The 17,975-nt window shown below is 43.5% G+C and overlaps 1 protein-coding gene across 9 annotated transcripts in view; it reads right to left on the bottom strand.

The window, feature by feature from the left end:
• celsr1a (cadherin EGF LAG seven-pass G-type receptor 1a) overlaps positions 1–17,975 on the bottom strand; it is an 83,924-nt gene that overhangs the window by 35,102 nt on the left and 30,847 nt on the right. For 5 of the 9 annotated variants that reach the window (XM_084573343.1, XM_084573341.1, XM_084573344.1 and 2 more), the window contains exons 2-6: positions 12,762–13,117; positions 12,392–12,680; positions 8,907–9,129; positions 6,509–6,624; positions 5,099–5,187 (exon numbers count right to left, since the gene is read on the bottom strand). In XM_084573343.1, the coding sequence (XP_084429469.1) occupies positions 5,099–5,187; positions 6,509–6,624; positions 8,907–9,129; positions 12,392–12,680; positions 12,762–13,117 (1,073 nt within the window). Of the gene's footprint in view, positions 1–5,098; positions 5,188–6,508; positions 6,625–8,906; positions 9,130–12,391; positions 13,118–17,975 lie in introns of all 9 variants that reach the window. The other 4 variants (XM_084573339.1, XM_084573338.1, XM_084573340.1 and 1 more) reach the window with 1 other exon arrangement.

Here is a 17,975-nt window from a genome sequence, read left to right as displayed (position 1 = left end):
TGAAATATAATAAAGCACTTCACACTGCGCTGTGAGGCAATTTGCACTCTGATGATTAAGGCCCCGCCACGTAAACAGCAGCGGTGAGGCCGAGAGAAGAAAACTTTTGGTGCTCGCTGGTGATAAGAGCCGGCTAAGCCTGTCTGGGAACGCTGGCTATACACCCTAGCGGCAAATATAAAAGTCCATATTAGAAAGTGCGGCACTTAATGACACATTTGACATCAAACCTGAAAAGCAGCTTTATAAAAAACACTGTTATGTTTGCTCATGCGTGACAATTAAATTTGGAACTGTGTGGATGAAAGACACAGAAGTTAATTATAGTTTATTTATACAGTTGACAGTTGATCATTCAGTAACACGTTTTATTCCCATGCATGTTTGTATTTGCAACTCATCTAATGTGACTTTTTAAAATCAAACTATTACGGAGTGATTATGGTCGTGGTCACGGCGAGATTCGGTAGAAACATCCATGCAGGTGGCCTGGCACACACAATCATGACACAACTTACGTCCTGTCCAGTGTCCAGCCAAATTACATCATTTCCTGCAACACGAGACATCACTTCCTGAAGTCAACATGCATCAAAACCCAAGACAAAACCTCCTGCTGCTCCGAGAATACACTTCTACACGTGCAATCTGTGTTTGTGTGTGTCGCTGCATCCTGTTTAGCCTTGCTTTGCTGACGCGGCCAACCGTCCTTGGGACTTCGCTCGGTGGAATTTCAAAAATGTCCTTGTCCTTCCACTTCCATTGTGCAGCATCTCTAATAGCGGTGCAGACATATGCACCCATTCAAGAAAACACACGCACTCTCGATTTGTTTGCCCCCCCAACCCACTCCACCCACACCCACCCTCCCCGATGCAACCACACGCACACACAGCTTCCCAACCGACCCTGAACATCTCAACAATGGCAAATCCGTGTCTGTTGTCATGCCAACCCTCCCCCGACCTCCGACCTCTTGTTTTTTAGCAGAGGCACCCTGATTCCTCTGAAGACAGCAACAGCGGCTTTAAAAAAAAAAAAAAAAAGGGGGCACCCGTAAGACCCTGCACGGCATCCCCGGCCTCATCATGCGACCCAATAAATCACATTGTGCGAGTGTGCCGTTGGGACCGTTGAATAACAACTGGGGCTCGTGTGGGGCGGGCTACCCCGGATTAAGTTGCACCAACTATTTGGGGATTTATTACAAAATTTGTGGGCAAAGTCCTTCTGTAGGTCTAGATAGTAGCTAGCTTTAAAGTGGTTATTTACTAAATGAGGTCGCACCATCTGTTGCACTGTTTAATCAACCACAAAGAGAAATGGATCTCAAGCTGTGACACAACAGGCAAAACTGACCCTGTATTACTGTATTAGTAAACATACAAAACAGTCTAAGTATAAAGGCTTAGGCTACTCATTACAACAAGTGTGAAATATCCAATTAGCAAACACAATGTTAGTGGGATATTGTTTAGCAACTAAGGTGCCATTTTTGTAAAATGTAATTTAAAATCACCCCACTTTATATGCAACTAGGCATGTTAGTAATCTATCGGCTAGCTCAATCGGCAAAGCAGCATATACATCGATCAGCCATAACATTAAAACCAATGACAGGAGAAGTAAATAACGTTGACCATCTTGTGACAATTCAATGTTCTGCTGAGAAACTTTTGGAGCTGGCATTCATGTTGATGTTATATGTACCACCCACCTAGACCAAACCAGGCACATCCCACCACAGAGCAATGACACTCCTTAATAGCAGCAGCCATCCCCTGCAGGATGCAGGCTGACACAGAGACACACACACAAAAACGCTTTAAGAACAACTCTAAAAACGTGAAAAACAGCACAAGGCGTTGACCTGGCCTCCAAATTCACTAGATCCCAAACTGATCGAGTATCTGTGGGATGATCCACAGAGGCCCCTCCCCTCAACCCTTCGGATCCAAAGGCCCACACTAACAACACCACAGGACACCCTCAGAAGGCCCATGTCCATTCTCTGACGAGTCACAACTGTTTTGGAGGCACAAGGGAGACCTACACAATATTAGGAAGGTGGTCATAATGTTATACCTGATCAATGTACGTGTGAGAGTCAATATCACAACAACTACACAAAAAGCTAGTTGTGCTGGGGTGACCTGATGAACATTTCAGATGCAGACATATTATAATGCAGCTAAGACTGATCCAGGCTTATAAACATATAATTTCAAATCTAACGCTCTTAGTTTAGACCATTATTTAAGTGCACTTTAATCGACTATCATACTAACACATTCCACTACACAAGTTAAAGAAATCTCCACTTCTTAAACGGTAACACCGTAAGGCGTGGTTTGTACTTCTTCCACTGATCTATGCATTTACACTTTTGATGTGTCGCCATCATTCTGCAATTGCGCCACTAAAACCTGCAATACGTCTGTGCACTTCAAATATGTTGACATTTATTAGCTCCAACTCATGTTGGGAGTTGGAGCTAACACATGTTGAAATCACCGCATGGCAGAGAAGAGTAAAGAACTCAGAGTGGATGGTGTGTAGGAGGCAGAAGGAGGGTGAAGTGTCTGGGCTTGTCTGGCCACTGAGAGATGAGGAAATGAATTTTGGACCAGTCGCATTTTTTGTGATCTTACATTTCTGGGGAGGTACAAGTAAGGCTATGGCGTAGAGTGCGGCACAGATCTGACGCATGAGTATAAATCTAGCGTAAGTCTGAAGCTAGCTAGTGTAACAGTCTGCTCGTTTTAAATTCTTTAAGCAGTGCATCAATCAGCAGTGGCCATCTTCGCTGGAAATCCCAGCTAAACCGTTAAAAAGCTCCCAGAAAGATAACTTAAGGTTATTTATGTGTCTGTTTGCACGACATGAATCTGGAGAGCATCATACCTTCAGAGCTGGACTCTGATCTTTTCCCTTGTCTTCTCTGGGGTATGCAAGCAACGCTACCCACACACACACTGATGCACGTATGTGTGCGTGCGTGAAGAATGAGTGCTCTTTCATGCATGGCAAACACATGTGTGCCTTCATTCACGTCCAAACATTCACATGTCAACACGCCTAATCTATTGTGAGAACATTACAGCTTTCTGCCATATACATTTCGGCTAATCCCTGCAGCAACTGATGCGGGATTAAATTACCATCAGTCAATCAGACTTCTGATCATTCAGCGCATGAAGAAAAGCTGACCCTGTGTCGGCGCTATACTCGGCCTCGGGCTAATTTAACGGAATGTGTCACCAGCTCTGCAAATCACTGGTCTGCATCAAGACTGACATTGGTGGGACATGTCCACCCCCAGCTTTACACACCAAAAACACACTTGTAGGGCATGTGTGTGTGTTTGTGTGTTGACTGCTTGTATCTGCATGTCAGAGCAGCAAAAAGGAAGCCTATGGGATCAGTGAAGAGCTAGAGAACGAAGAACGAAGAAGGAAATCTTTGTGGATGCGGACATTAATCATGTTTCCAGGGTGACGCTCTTATAAACACTCGACAACCCAGTAGGCAAATAAAACAAAGGTGCCAACAAACTGCGTCTTGCAAACAATACCTGTCATAGTCAAGAGCCTTGCAGCAGCATTAAGGCAGGTTTGAGCCATTGTCTCAATAGCATCATTATCCTGTTTAGAAGTTGAAGACAGGGACATACAGTCTTTACACGTCTCAAACAATGGATACAGATGTGACCCTGCAGCTAACATGGTAAAGTATGGCAGCCCGATTCATCACCTTTGATGAATACATCCCTGTCAAGGCAACCAAGTATGCTATGGGCTCCAGAGCTGGTAGACACAAGAAAGAGGCGAGCAACCTGTGAAATGTGAGACGGCGCTTATTGTAGGCGTGTGTTAGGCCAAGAACCCGGGTACTCTCTTTAACAAGCTGCAAAACACAGGTGCTACTGAAATACGACGCTGTATGTCTGGATTAAGACCAGAGATGCTACGGCTTTTAGCATCGTACATGAAGGAAGAGCCGGAAAGTAAAGGAAAGAGATAACAAAAGACTAACAAAAGAGATGTTTTATAACAGCTTAGCAGAGCACATGCATATCTGTTAGCAAATTAGCATTGAAAGGCTATGAGATAGAGCTAGCACATGCAAATAAGAGTGGAAACCATTAGCTTCGAGATAAAGGAAATTAACCTGTTTCAACTTTATATAGGATTCATTCATAGCCAGGAGATAATGCAGATATTTGTCACATTAAATCCCACGTGCAGATTTCAATGTTCCAATGAATCCCACAACAAACAATCAGACAACATACAATAGCTTGTAAATCCTCAGAAGGACGGTGTTATCTTATTTCCTGTCTGGTTTAATGTTAAAAAGAACAACGCCCTCAGGCCGTGGAAATTTGTCGGAAAACAACACCAACAACTGACTGCAAATATGTAATATAATATTACTGCTGAAGAGGTTACATGAGCTAGCCTGTTAAATAATCGCTGTTTCTTTTCTGATTTAGTAATGGAGCAAGAAGACCGTCGTGGGAACGTCTTGAAAAATGACTTTAGACACTGTGAATAGAACAAACTAAGATGTCTTCTGGGCGTCGGTGATTAAAAGTAAATTTAGACCGCGCCATCACGTAGCTATCCATAGTTGCATATGAAGGCAATCAACACTTCAGCTGTCAGTTGGGAGAATGTAGAGGGGAAACTCTTGACCCTTGAAGCTGAAGCTAGGCCCCTGGTGTTTCTTGCAGAAAAGCTATACTATAATTCAGTGTCAAAGACTAAGGCAGAGGGGGTTAACCCGTCTCAGAGTTCACGTCACTAGTCAAACCTGCACTGTTGATATAATCTCCACAATCAGCAGTCAAGGTCAACTGCCTTAGTAGCTTCAAAGAAACCCATATTTCATACTCTTGACTCCAATAATATAACTCCTGAACTCATCGACCCTGAACAACAGCTAATTACAGTGTGATCTCAATACGATTTTGTTGGTGTACCTTCTGGAAGATTTCGACTCTCTGAACCAAACTCCGTGTTCTAGTGCTGAAACAGAAATGCTAAAAAGCGGACGACGAAAAGCAGGCGGGCGTTTGATCGATTACGTTCCTTACCTTGTTGTAGTAATGGAGCTGGACGGCGTGCCACTGGCCATCGCTGACCCCACCTGGGATGTAGGGTGCCACCGTGGTCTTCGTCTCGCCTGGATGACAAATAAAGGAGAGGAAAGAAGAGGAGAGTGGTGGGGTTCAGATGCGAAAGGAAAGGAAAAGTTAAAAAAATCAGTCAGTTAAATGGCCTACTGAATTGATTCTATTAATTTACAGCAAGAATGAGTAGCTCTATATAAGAGTGGCTGCTAGAACATTAAAACACGGTTTGTCTTAGTTTTGGCGTACAATCATTGAAATTGGCACGTTTGTAAAATTAGCTTAAATCATCAAACTAATATGATGACTAAATGAACAAAGGTGTGTTTAATGTACAACAAGACAGTGTTGAATTGTCTTTAAAAAGTGAAAGTTGCTCTAATGTAATCAAACACCTTTATTTAAAAGTTACCATTAAAGGCTAACTGTGTCCTATCTTGACTTACACAAACACATAAAAAGATCATAAATCAAGCGTTGGGTAAGCCTGCACTAGTCTGCGCTATCGGTGGCTCAGTGAGAAGATTGTAGAGCACAATGGCTCCAGATTTACAGAGGGTTTTACGCTGTTTGTCAAGGGTAGGAGCAGCCCGGGCACAACTCGACTGCTTTGGAAATCAGTAAACACCACGGCACAACCGACAAGTTCAGTGTGTAACTATGGGAGGCCTAGTTCAACCAAGAAAAGCACTGACATAGAAACACTTTCCCTCTGACTTATCTCATTAAGCGTGACTCACAATCTTAATTTGATGATTCATACATTCAACATTTAGTCGGATTTCAGTTTTGAAGCAGGACTTGGCTACTGTCCAAAGCAGGCTTCACCCAACATAATCACAGTGAACTCCACTGTATGGTACCATGGGAAAGTAGACTGACTCTGAAAACAACAGTCACCAGGCCAAAGAAAATGTGCTTGATCTAGAATCCAACAGTTACCAGTTTCGTTGGGTGTGTGGGTTTGACTGCATTTGGGCGAGTATGGATGTGTGTGTGCACATTATCACATGCATGAAAAAAAAAACGTTTTTGATCTTTGGTTTATGCCTGTGTGCTTTTAGTCCAGTCAGGTGTCTGGGCCACTATGAATCAATCTGGCAGCTGCTTTTTAAAACGTTGAAACACACCCATTTCAGTTACTTTCTCATAAACAGTCACTTTCAAAGACTAGTACATTTGAATACAAGCAGGCACAAACGCCCTTGTCAAAAGAAAGCGCTCTTTGATAAGAATTATTTAGCCATCGCCGTGAAAGTCACTTTAGATAAAGTGCACTTACACTTGAGGTAATGTACTTACAATGTAGCTGATATCTGATATGCAACAATTACTTTAAGTGGTCACGGACAAACACACATCACGGGGCCTTACCTCCGGAGAAGGTGAGCTGAATCTGTTCATCGATGATCTCCAGGGCGATGAAGTCATGTTTCTCGTTGAACCTGCCATTGTAGAGCAGCAGAGCGTTTCTTTCTCTTGTGGCAAACCTGCAGAGACAGATGGGTTTCTTAGGTATTTTATTTTGACAATCCAAAATAACAAAACACTGAGCGTTCAGATTGTGTCAAAGAAAAGGTTGAGTGAATTCCAGCTGTTTTTCTGTGCACATATTTCCTGTTACATTGCTAACTCAAACAGACCTGAAGGATTGAAGACCTTGCAGAAAGCTTTATGATGAAAGGACTGAGGAGCTGTTAAGGAAAAGTCACTTGGAAAGGAAAGGCAGGATGTGTAACACCGTTGGGTTGCAGAGAGGAAACAGTTCCCCTGCCTTAGATGATGCATGAGTGTTCATGTATGGGAGCGGGACAAAAACCTGGTAAATGAGCCGGTACCTACTCCTGTGTGTGTTCCATGGGGGACTGACTGTGTTTGCAACGTAAGGTGAGGGCAGAAGAGTCAGGAGGCAGATGCCAGCGAGGCCACGAGGGCAGGAAGTCAGGATGGCCGTAGGCAAACACTGATAAGGGAAACTCATCACAAAGCCTTTCCTGTTTTCACCGCACTGTAAACCTTTCTCGCCGCCACGCCGTCGATGAACTCACATTATCAAATCCATCTTACCTATCGCTGGTAACATAACAAGTGATAAATGTTTTTCTCTTTGTAATATTTACAGAACAAGTGTTAAAAACTCGCCAAACCGGGGTTGTTTGTCCTTCAGCAGTTTCAGTTTGTCTGAGAGCATGAGGAGCACACCTCATAAAGTTGAACATTCACGTTGGTTTCGTCCTGACTTCTAGGTTCCAGTGTGTGTGTCTGAATGTGTGTATTCACAGGAGGGAACTGAGAGACAATGGAAAAGTGTGTACTTGTCTCGGCACGCCCCAGCTGACACACTTTAGCTGGCTGAATTCAACTGTGTTTTAATTAGCATTTACTAGAGACACTGCTACATGCATGGCAGTCACACAGTTGTTGCTGCGCTGCGTCTTTAGCATTGGATTTAAAAAATCTAATCTAATCACTTGAATTATGTGGCCATGTAAACTGTATGAGTTATAACTGATCACAAGCTATTCATTTTTTTAGAGCTATATTTTCTATTTTAAGAATATGACGTGATGTCATTTTTTTTCTTAGCCTTTCTCAACTAGCTTAACTCAGATTTGTAGCCTCAGTCGTACTTGTTTATATCATATGTCATTTTAATCGCGGTAAAGCGTATATGTGCCACGCAGAGACGGTTTTCAACCATAATACTGGAGCTATCATTAGCCTATTTAGCTATAATTAGCATGCTATAGTAGCTAAAATTTGCCAATTAGCCTGAGAAGCCCGACACCATTTTGAAATGTTTTAGTTTTTAGCTCAGCCTGAAATCTAGGACATGCTGTTTGTTTGAAAGACTAACAGGAAGTTTCTTTTTGTAATAATGGTAAACTGTATTTGTGCCATGCAGAGTGGAGCTAACATTAGCACTTTTAAGCAATTATTACTTTAAGCAATTAATAAAAAATGCCTGCTGCCCTTTCAAAATGCTTTGTTTTGTTTTTTGTGTGTTTTTTAGCCCAACCAGAAATTAAGGAGACATTGTTTAAAAAATGTTAGAAATATGTGTCATGTATGTACTGTTTCACAGCTCATTAAGCCATAATTAGCAAGCCATAGTAGCTAATATATGCTAGTTACTGTATAGCTTGAGGCTGAAAAACAACTGTTGCCTTTATGAAATATATTTTTTAGCTTAGCTATTAATAAAATACACACCTTGTTTAAAAAACATATTAGGCATTTTTTAATTCATGGTAAACTTTATATGCTTTATATGTGCCATGCAGATACTGCTTCCAACATTGGGGCAAACATTAGCCTATTTAGTTTAAATTTGTCAGCTTTAGTCTGCAAAATGACTGCCGGCTTTTTGAAAAGCTTCTTGTTTGTTTGTTTGGCTCAAACTGAAATCAAGTACACATACTTTATTCTTTTTCATTCATGGTAAACTGTATATGTGCCATGCAGAGACTGTTTTCAACACTGGAGCTAACATTAGCTCTTTTAGCTCTCGTTAGCATGCTATCGCTGCTAAAATCTGGCAGTTGTAGCTTCAGCATGAAAATTGACTGTTGCCAGTTAGAAATGCTTTTGTTCAGTTCAATGTATATTGTATAATGTGCGATATAATGTGAGAATGAAAACCTCTACATAGGCAAAGTCAGTTGTCTTTATCGTCAACGCCAAACATAGGTATTACAAAAGGGAGTGTTTTGGTAAGTGGTAATTAGCAAAAAAAGAAGCAGAGAAGACATGAACCAAATAAAGTACTTACATGAAGGAGACAGTGAAGTGGAACCTCTGCCGCAGGCCTCTGAACGTGATGAAGGACTGTCCAGGGAAGCTGCGGGTGGTCATCTCACAGTAGGGCTTCTCGAACTCCCCTGGTAGACACTGGCACATGAAGCCGCCCGCCAGCCGGTTGACACATTCGCCACCATTCTTACACACACCGGGTACACAGCGGCCTGATGATGCGTTCAGCTCACAGTGCTCGCCTACAAGACAAAAATTGGTGACATCATCCAACCATGTCTGTACAATATATGACAGCTGAATCAGTCCAGTTCAGTGCATTGTGAAAGATGAATTACATTGGCGCCATATCATCTCATCAATTTGTTATCGTTTCATCTTCACTGTGAAGCATGTCGTCCATCGTTGACTGAAATACAGACAGCCCATTGGAATTCAGTTGTTTAAACAAGATGCCTTTGATTATCAGTCAACCACATTCATACAGCTAACTCGTGTCTTCTGCAATGGAGTCTGCAGGTCAAACACTGCATTAACTTTCTGTTTTTAAAGTCCCCTTTTAAATCAAGAAAGGCCTGTCTCCAGCCAAACATTAGCATCACTGACAAGGCTCTGTTTATAAGCCTCTTCTGGAAAGCACAGGTCTTAGCCTGAAGGTAATTTGGCCATATTTGGAGAGAAGAGAGAAGATGGGCGATAAAGAGGAGTACGGAACATAAAGAAGGAATTACGAAGGGGAAAGAGAGAAAGAAATAAAGACAGAGCTGAGACCCACTGAAACATTCCTCCATTAAGTGTAATCCATGGCTGACCTCATGCTGACACTTTTAACCTGTACAAAGATCAGATAATAGCTGATTGGTTAAATCCTTCTTAGTATCACTCAAGCTTGCGGTTTAAGAAGTTACAGAAAAAATCTGTCCTTAATGAATACACTGCATTCCTGCAGCACCTCCACGCCCACTTTAACTAAACATGTCCAGCATTTCCCACAATACTACTGGAGCAAACTCACTGTTTACAATGGTGATGGCACCGTCACTAAGTTTAAAATAGGAAATGCACAGAAACTCAAATAGAATTTGTTTCTTAAGAACTGAGATGCTTGCCTTTTATTTAGTAGTGCACAACGGTTGTATCAAGGCTCTACTGTGTCTGGCCAATTATCCACCAGAGTATGAAGGACAGGTCCACCAATGACTAACCAGCAGCATCAACTGCTTGAACTGCTAAGGCGTGTTTTATCTGATGCCGTAATCCTGTCCTTCGATCTATATGTTTCTTCTCTGACTACCTGTTGGTTAAAGTAGGGTCAAAGCTTCCAGCAAACTAAATAAATAACTAACCAGACTAACTGGAGACTTTGGACTAGCTCATTAGTTACAAAGTTATTTGTACCCTGACTGCAGCTATTTTCAAGGTGGACTGGACGTGGCCTCAGGTTTGCCCTTCACTTGCTAAGTGTCTAACTGAGGCTGTTTATATCAGATTTATCATATTACATTATCTTATTTAGTTTCGTTACAGAAATGGGTACCGACATGGGAAATTCCTTCTAAATTACCATGCGGATCTAGGTTTTTCCAAAATTGGCACGAGATGGACAGACTGTTTTTCTGACTATAAAAATATTTTCAATAGGTGCCTGTGCGTCGCAGGCAGTGTTGTGTGTCAACCTGCTGTCCAGACAAGATCCCTCAGTCCAGGTCGCACACAGACTCCCCAACACCACAGCTTGGAACCAGCTAATGGCCCTTCTCTCCGCAGCATAATCCTTTTTTCCGAGGGGGAATTATAAGGATCTGTTTCCCTGTAATGTAGGAAACCCAAGGAGGACAGAGCAGGCCCCCGCTTTCATCAGCCTCATAATGGCCCCTGATGGGCCATGACTATCTGGAGTTGAACTGTGACCTTCAAAGAGGGGACACTGAGATGTAGGTAAGGGGAATATGATGGGGGAATGGAGAAGATGGACATGGGCGGCAGGAGAAGGAGGCGAGAAGCCCTGTGACTGACAAAGGCAGGTATAATCAGGTAATTACATCAGATAAGATAGAGGAAGAGAAAGAGAGGAGAGGCAGAGTGTTGGGAGAGACGGAGGGAGAGGAGGGATGAGGGCTGTCGGAGGCTCTCTAGACGCTATTAGGAGCGGAGACAGCCAGTCAGGTATCAGATGTACAAGGGGGAAATATGGGAGGAAGATCACTGACATCGGGAAATATTTTGCAAAGTGATTTCAGTGGGAACGATGAGAAGCTTCCAAGTCTTTCCCATAATTCATCTACTACATGAATGCTGTGCAGCTTTCAGGCAAAGATGAAAGTTTCTTAGAAATCAGTGTGAACCACTTCTGTTTATGTACTGCTAAACTTCCTGGTACATGACTACCACCAAATGTTTATCCCATAACCTTATAACATTATTAAGTGGTTAGGAAGATGTCTCAGCAAACAATTGCAAAGTTGACAATCACTTAAAGTTGTGCTTCTTGCCTCTTTCTGGCCTCAAATATTCGCTATATTTTTAGATCTGTTTTTGGTCTCCTAAGGGACAAACACTGCTATTTATATTCGGTACCATTGTCAGCAATATTTGCAATACTTTCAGATCCGTTTAGGTCTCCGCCACCAACTCATGAGGGAAATACATAGATTTGTTTGAAAGCTAGATACTTTTTCTGTCCGTCTTGCTTTTGCTGAAAACTTCCTGCTGCATCTGGAAACCACAATGGTTATGGAAGTGAGAGTAAACAGTGCGGTATCGTAAAGTGGTGGGCCAGAAAACCAAAATAAGCTTGAATGGAAAAATAGTCCTTAATGGTGAAGAAGACAGCAAAGATGGAAGACTATTATTGTGTTGTATTGTCTGATTAAAGCAGCTTTAAAGTATGGTAGAAAGGAATCTGTTAAGTGTCAATTATGTGTCATACTGAATTAAATGATCTCAACACAATGATAAAGGCACCACTTTCAGAAGTAGTAAAAGGAAGTGCGAAAACCAAGCTGATCAAAGCTTATGTGGCTTTGGTTAATGGGTTAACTGTTATTTGAGACGGATCAGGTTTGACCAGTGTCGCCGACATTCCGTGCACATCTTAAATCAACTCTACTGTATGAGTGAGTGTGTGTGTGTGTGTGTGTAGGTGGCTATAGCTGCAGCATTACAAAGCGTGTTTGCGCTTTCTGCACCGGGGTCGACCTCGAGCTACAACAATAGGTTGCTTTTACAACCTGTCAGTGCGGTTTGGGAGTTTTGTTCAAGTCATCTAAACCATTGTCAGAATATGAGACCTGGCTAATCCGTACAATAGACTTACTACTGTTCTTTGTAAAATATCTTCCGTGTGGGTTTTTTTATACTCACACACTATTATCTTGTATGCGCAAGTAGGGTTACACACAATATAGTTTTGGCAAAACAAGGAATTTGAGTTCTTTTAACGATCAAAAACAAACAAAAAAAAATCCATCCTGCTATAAAAAGTTTAGAAATTCTTGCACTTACCCGTGAAATCTTCCAGGCACTCGCAGGTGTATCCTCCTTCCCGGCTGCGACACTTCCCGTTGTTCTTGCACGGCCCCGAATAGCAGAGATCGATCTCAGTCTCGCAGTAGTCCCCTGTGAAACCGATCGGACAGCGGCAGCGCAGCCCATTGATGGGGTGGATGGGCCGGAACAGAACCGTGTCGGAGGCGATGAAGGGAGGGGAGCTGTCGAACTTCAGCACCGACACGCACTTCATGTAGTTCTCACAGGGCTCCCGCAGGCAGATGTTATCGTCAAACGGCAACACCTGGACACGATAAGAATATTTAGTTATATGAGTAGCATACATGCGATGATTATTCAAGGATTTTGGCAGAATTTGTGTTACCTCCTGGGAGGATATGAGCCTGAGCAGAGTCCTGTTGAGGTAGATCTGCTCCTGCAGATCCTCAGAGGGGAAGAACGTCCCTTTGCCGGGGGAACCTCCGGGTTGCATCGCCGAAAAGGTCACGTTGAGGATGGAGCCTTGAACGTCCGTGTCATTTTGGATGTTGAACACGAACACCGCTTCACGCTTGGTGGAGAGCACGGCCGCCACACCCTCGAGGAAGAGACTTAGCAGGGGGGAAAGGAAGCGCTCCTGGGACATGTTCTCCAGGCGCACCGTGATGCTGTTGGTCAGCATGTCGTCGGTGATGATGGTGACGCGCAGAGTGCAGAGGGCAACGACACGGTGGATACCATCTGGAAGAAAGGAAGCAGGTATTTGACTGTCATACACTTTTTTCCACTTCATATAGAGGTAAAAGAACAAGGCCAGAGGTACAAAGAAAATACTGCACTCAGGTATAGTGAGAAACCTGGTAAATTAACACAAAAGACGAGCAACCTAGCCAACAAAGACCAAAGAGACGCTTCCCATCTTTAGACACGAGGCCAAGAAAAACCCAGAGGAGCGCTTTTCGGAGTTATGGCGCTTATCAGCAAAGCAGAGGAAGGTCACATTTAGCCAACCACAACAAACACTTCTAAACCAAGGATAATTCTAAGGCTTCCAAGAATACATATGAACGAAAATCCCTAAAAGGCCAACATCATTTCAAAATAAAAGATGTCTACTCCTGTAAAAACAGTTTACAAAAGAATAACAGTCAAAGGTAGTTAATTATCTTCATCTATATCCTGACTAGTATCATGTTGCCTAAGACTTATGTAAACTCTGTCTTAAATAGAGGGAATAACCTTCATTTCTAGGATAACAGTCGCGTCTTATGTTATAACGCCGTGGATGTGTCAAGCCTGAATAGGGGTTAATGTTAAAAGTATGTTCAGTACAGTGCAGCTCGACAGCTTGACTTGTTTACGGCGCAACACTTTTGTCGCTAGATTGAATTAAGTAGTAGCTGGTCGGTGTGGACTCGATCTTGTTCAAGCTTGGACTGGGAGTAATTAGATCAGTCTAGGATTTCTGTCCCCAGGGGTGTTGGATGTGGTCTCATACTTTCTTCTGTCACAACTGTAAGCTCTGCTGCCTATGGAGGGGAACAGAAGGCTACAGGCTGCAGAGGACACAGACAGGGTGAAATACAGCTGACAACAGGTGGTGAGGCCAGATGAAATTCACAGAGGGGGGGTAATACTGTTGAAGAGACGCAGGGAGACGGGTCCAATTGCACAGCTTTGCCGCACCATACTGAGCTGGTCTTATGTGTGCTCCCGACTGTGTGTGGGGCACACATAAGGGGTCACGGTGAGGTTCGGCCACAGGTGCCCTGTCACTCTAGAGCAAATATGAGGTCAGTCCTCAGGACAGTAAAGTCTCCTTGAACACAGGCAGTCATTCAGATCAGGGTGTGGACAGGCCGGTTCATGGTGCTAGCCTCTGGCTAGCTGCTAACCAGACTTGAGGTCAACTCCAACTTCACTAGGACAAATACCTCATGAGTGGAGGCAACATGAGGGTCAGTTTCATGATGCCAAGCTACTGCTAGTTCAGGGCTATAGGGGCATAAATCAAAGTACATGGGAGGTATGGACTGGAAAAAAGCATAAGTACAGACATATATCAACTAGTCACTCTGCACGACAGTGACATTAAACAGCAGCTGTTCTATATTGAGCTGCTGTAATGTGGTGGAATGGATGCTCATTCAACACAGCGCTAACAGAAGGACTATCTGTCGGCTACTGTGTTTATGTCTCTAAAGCGCTTCACACCTGTTCCTCACTGTGTGTGTGTGTTATCCCACTTGGCAGTAGAGATCCATCACCTGGCACACTTGGATACACACTTCCTGCATGGACTCCATACAATAGGGCGGAGAAAGTGTACCGTTCAGTGCACACGGTCGCGATTCTACTTGGATGCTTCACACAGACATATGGGCGCACACTCAACACCGAGTCAAAACATTACACCAGCTGTGTAAAGTCACATCATCAGATGACTGTGTAACTGAGCAGGTCCTGACACAATCTGTTAGCGCTGGGCCGAGCTAAACACAACAGCACAGCCCTGTGCCGCACACAAACACACTTAATTTCACATTTACACATTCTCCTTCTGCACCGAAACACAAAAACTCCTTTAAACAATCGATGACGTGGGACTTCAACACCTGTTCTCAACTCTAAATGCACAGTAAGCTACTTTAACGGCGGCAGCACAGATTACTGAGTTCAGAACTGTTGGGATAGTTTGATTGCCACAAGATGGAAGTGGACAAAATCAAGAAAATTAGAGACATCAAATAGAGCTGCTGATGTCTGACAGAGGATCCAAAAATCCCAGACATTGGCAGAAAAAGACGAAGCAGAATTTATGAGGTGGAGAAGGACAAAGGCCGTGTTCAGAAAATCCACACGATCATGCAGCGCCAATTATAATCTACGCAGTGTGACTTGTCAACAATTCAAATTACGACTTTCTAACCAACGCCAAGAATTGATACTTCGCATACTTTTCCGAGATACTTGTTTGCTTCCTTTCTCTTTCCAGGGGCATCCCAACCCTCACTATTTATAGAGGCCACCAGCTGCTAGCATGGGATCACACACACATGAAGAGGATGGGCTGGACTCTGGAAAGGGTGTGTCGGGGGCAGACGCCGTGGAAAACAACATTCTGTGTGTGTGAGAGTATGCCACCACACACACACATATATATGCACCGACACACAGATATGGGTTTAACAGGACTTATTACGACAGAGAGCGTTTGAATAGCTGATCCTCCAAGCAAACGCAAACTGGGAACATCAAAGCCAACTTACATATTCAATGGAATTAGCTGGCCTGGTGTAACCGGATTCATATAATATCAGAATATAAGCCTGGTAAGACATCATTGGGATTACATTGTGGGGCATGTTTCAACTAATACAGAAGGAAAATAGCTCTGCACGTAATTGGATAGTCCTACACCCAATCACAGCAGCAAATTATGCGACGTACGCCTCTTGACAAATGCCTTAAGAGCTGATAACTGTTGGCCCTTTAAAGTTATTTCTCTGTCAATATCTTTTACGACTGATGCAATAATGGCATCTAGACGTATCACTTCACTCACAAGAGCCATTTTGATGATGTACCGTATGATTTACGACTACGTAGCTGTTACTCTTCTATCACCGCATAATGTCCGCCCAAGTGTTTTGATTGGCCCGACAGATTTTTGCCACTCATGATGAACACCCTCTAATTTTTCATCTCGTGGGCATGGGAACTTTCAGCCTGGCCTCCAGGCTAGGGATTAGTTAGCTTAGAGTAAGATATTCTAAGACAAACTGGCCGTTTCTTGTCATTTGCAGTTGTATTAATTATTGACAAAGAAAAGGGCGACAACCAACAGACCACACATTCAGAGGGCTGCGTTGCAGGTGTCGAAGGCTGCAGGGGTGATAAGAGCAGTTAATGAGCCGCGAAGCAAGCCGCACTTGTGTTTGTTCATGAGGACAAGTGACCACACACTTGTGCACACATGCAGACACGCAAAAAAGGTAATAAATGCGTCGATCAACTGACAGGGCGCTTCCCTAACCGCATAGTTCCCACTCTCTCACAGGGGTCTGCGGTTTGCGCTGGTCGTAATCGGCCCAGGCCCTCGACACACACATTGGGACCAGCTGTCGCCGTGAGTGACGAGCACACACAGCTTCTAACAACACGCAAACGCCTATGCACACACTTAATCGATAAGTACGCATGATAGCAAAGGCTAAGGTCTGCAATTTGACACTCGGAACTACAATAGCTTGACATTTGGTTTAGTTTTCTTCAAAGAATAGCAGCGCTAATGAGGTTATAATCTGAAAATACATGTGGCGCAGAGGCGCAGTCGGTTTCTACTCGGGTGGCCAACCCCCCTCCCCACCCCCCAACTCCGAAGTGTAAGATCAACACCAGTGTTTAGTCAGTTAGTGAGAGGGATGGTCAGTAAAACAAGCAAAAACAAACAAGACATTTGTAGCTCTGGCAGGTTTCAGAGAGGTGACAAGCCCACCACAGAGACACACACTTTACTCCTTTCAAACGCAATTCCCGCTTCCCTAAAATCCCACTGAAAGGTTTAATCAACACTTCGTATTCTTCTCAGATCACAGAACATTATTTTCATTTTATATCTAAAATGTTCATTGTCTTCTGTTGAAGGGGTTAACAGAAGACACCAGTTTTTATTTCGAAAATAATCTTCTTTCTTAAGGCATTCTCAGCTGGTGATGTTAATTCCACCCTGCTGACATTTATCACGACTAAAGACAACAGCGACCGAGAGCTTAAAACGTTACAACCTCAAGGGAGGCCCGCTATTATGAGAGCAGGAAGCCTGTGCGACGGGGGCATTGTGAAAATTCCCTTTATTCTACTTATTTTACCCCGCAACCCTTTTTACAGCCCAGTTAAAAAGTTTTAGAGGAGAGCTGCCAATGAAAACGCCTGTCAGGTACTTTTAAATCCCAGGGAGCAGCAGGAAACTCTCCTTTTTTTTTTTTTCTTTCATTCATCTCTTTCCCCACCCCTCTGCCTGCCTTAGCAGAAAAGGTTTCAAATATTTGAATCTATACAAAGCCTGTAACCTGAGAGGCTCCCGGCCAATCACTGGGCAGAAGCTAAACTGGTAGCTCCTCCTACTTGGTCACACCTGAACACCTTTCAGGAGGGGCTGACAAACACCAAGGTTGACTTCAGAGGAGATCTAACACACAGACTGTGGCAACATTCCTTCTTTTCTATTAGTTTCTTCTCCTTTTCAGACCCAATAATAGGAAACACTGCCCTGAATAATAACTTTTATCTGCTCTGATCTCAGTTCAGTAATCGCTCTCATCCTTCTTTGTGAGCTGGGATTAAAACATTTTAGTTTTCCTCAAAGGAAGCATTGCCCCCACCCCCCCAGCGCCACCCAACAGTAACTGCAACCGTTTTGTTTCGGGCTCCAACAAAACGTCAGGCCTCATCTCCTTTTCTCTCTCACGGCAGCAAGCGCCAACATCAGATCGCGTATCAGCAGCCTGCAGACACACTGAGAGACATCCTGTACGCCCCAAAGCGACCCGCTAAACGCAGATCGCAGTGAAGTTGTCTCAATCCATGCGCGTCAATC

Source organism: Chelon labrosus (assembly GCF_963514085.1).
Source record: "Chelon labrosus genome assembly, chromosome: 23".
NCBI classification, from domain to species: domain Eukaryota; kingdom Metazoa; phylum Chordata; class Actinopteri; order Mugiliformes; family Mugilidae; genus Chelon; species Chelon labrosus.
This window is presented reverse-complemented; position numbering and strand designations above follow the sequence as displayed.